The 2,245-nt window shown below is 42.4% G+C and overlaps 1 protein-coding gene across 1 annotated transcript; it reads left to right on the top strand.

Annotated features, from left to right (window-relative positions):
- The first annotated feature begins 419 nt into the window (after positions 1 to 419).
- Positions 420 to 1,372, top strand: LOC109699317 (olfactory receptor 10J3). The gene has a single exon (XM_020183958.2). The coding sequence runs from the start codon at positions 420 to 422 to the stop codon at positions 1,359 to 1,361; it is 942 nt and encodes a 313-aa protein (XP_020039547.1). The 3' UTR covers positions 1,362 to 1,372.
- The last annotated feature ends 873 nt before the right edge of the window (positions 1,373 to 2,245 follow it).

Below are 2,245 nucleotides of genomic sequence, written 5' to 3' on the forward strand. Positions count from 1 at the left end.
ACCAAGAGATGACAATTTTCGGAAAGGATTTGAACATCATTTTTCAATATCCTTATAAATCTGAACACAGAATTAACATATAGTATAGCAATTATGATTTCAGGCTACACAACTGGTATGTTGAAATCAGGTAACAGTTTCTACCAATTTCTTTCTACCTTGCCTCTCATCTCCATCTCTAATCTCAATCTCAGGACCCAGGGTAACCCTTGAACAGTACCAAAGAAGAGAGTGGGCAAAGAGGAGAGAAACTGGACAATAACTGAACATGAACATTGGTGACTCTGGGGTCTGGAGCTTGCTCAGAGTGGACACACACTGAAGGCCGTTAAAGGCCTTGGTCTAATCTTCTGTTTCAAGTTTAACTCGTCACACCTTTTCTTCCTCTTCCCAACTGCTTCTAACCTGCCCTTGTCTCAATGCTAAAATCAAACTCCACTTTTGTGACTGAGTTCCTCTTTGAAGGTTTCTCCAGCTTTGGGTGGCAGTACAGGCTTATCTTCTTTGTTGTTTTTCTAGCATTGTACCTACTGACTCTGTCTGGAAACATGATTATTGTGACCATTATACATCTTGACCGACGGCTTCGTATTCCCATGTACTTCTTCCTAAGCACGCTGTTCATCTCTGAGACCTGCTACACTGTGGCCGTCATTCCGCGTATGCTTTTTGGCCTCCTGAATCCTCACCAGATGATTTCTTTTCAAGGTTGTGCCACCCAGCTCTTCTTTTATCTAACTTTTGGCATCAACAACTGCTTCCTGCTCACAGCCATGGGATATGATCGCTATGTGGCCATCTGCAACCCCCTAAGGTATTCAGTCATCATGGGTAAGAGGGCCTGTGTCCACTTGGCCTCTGGGTCATTAGGAACTGGACTGGGCATGGCCATTGTCCAGGTAACATCTGTGTTTGGCCTGCCCTTTTGTGATGGCTTTGTCATCTCCCACTTCTTTTGTGATGTGAGACCCCTGCTGAAGCTGACCTGCACAGACACCACTGTCAATGAGATCATCAACTTTGTTGTCAGTGTCTGTGTGCTTGTTCTACCCATGGGCCTGGTATTCATCTCTTATGTCCTCATCATATCCACCATCCTTAAGATTGCTTCAGCTGAGGGGAGGAAGAAGGCCTTTGCTACCTGTGCCTCCCACCTCACAGTGGTCATCATCCACTATGGCTGTGCCTCTATCATCTACCTGAAGCCTAAGTCCCAGAGTTCTCTGGGACAGGACAGACTCATCTCAGTGACCTACACTGTCATCACTCCTTTGCTAAATCCTGTGGTGTACAGCCTTAGGAACAAGGAGGTCAAAGATGCTGTGTGCAGAGCTGTGGGACTAAAACCCCTCTCACCTTAATCAGGACCACTTTGAATGCCTTTTTATGAGTACACAGATACATATTTACTTTATACTATTTTAATAGTGTCCTTAATTATGAGATCAAAAAAGGTATACTAAGTTGAACAGAGTCTTAAGTCAGGGGGCTTTCTTTTGTGTAGTTATGCTTCACTGGGTCTTGCTCTAGAGCAATAAGAAAATGAATAGGCATACACTGATGAAGACAGTGGAAAGGTTCACATGTCTGTGCTACTCATACCCGGTGCGCTCATGTGCACCGTAGCTATACACTTCCTAAGAATACTTTTGGTTACTTATACAATTGTAGTACAACATAAAGTTCAACAGGGTCCTAAAAAAACATGACAAATGTGTTCTTTTGTGTTTTGGTTTGGATTTTTGCAGTACTGGGACTTGATGTCAGGGCCTCATGATTTCTAGGTAGGGACTCTACCACTTGAGCCTTTCCACCAGCCCACAAATGGTTTTGAACATACTTCAGAAAGAATTGTTTGTTGTCATTAAGGGATTCAGAGTAAATTTTGCAACCATTGGAATAAGTAAGTGGGGAGACATACATGCCTATGACTTCCTTGCAAGTCTTGCTTATATTATTTTTGATACCTGCTAAAATTGCATCACAACTAAGGAATCATCAAAAGGCTGGAAATACATCCTCTACATGAATGGAGCTGCCCTTACTGATCTGGAAATAGTGAGTCAAATGTTGGAAAGCAAAAACTTCAGCTACAGAGAATACAGAGTTGTGATGTCCATATTTCTGAAATGCCCAGGTAAGAAAACTCAGACTGAAAAGGAGAACATGCCAAAAAAATTGAACATTTTTCTTATTCTCAACTTAATAGTAAAGAAGATAGAGGTTGGAGAGAGTCAAGTAAAGG

The sequence above is a fragment of the Castor canadensis genome, chromosome 11 (assembly GCF_047511655.1).
Source record: "Castor canadensis chromosome 11, mCasCan1.hap1v2, whole genome shotgun sequence".
Lineage (NCBI taxonomy): Eukaryota > Metazoa > Chordata > Mammalia > Rodentia > Castoridae > Castor > Castor canadensis.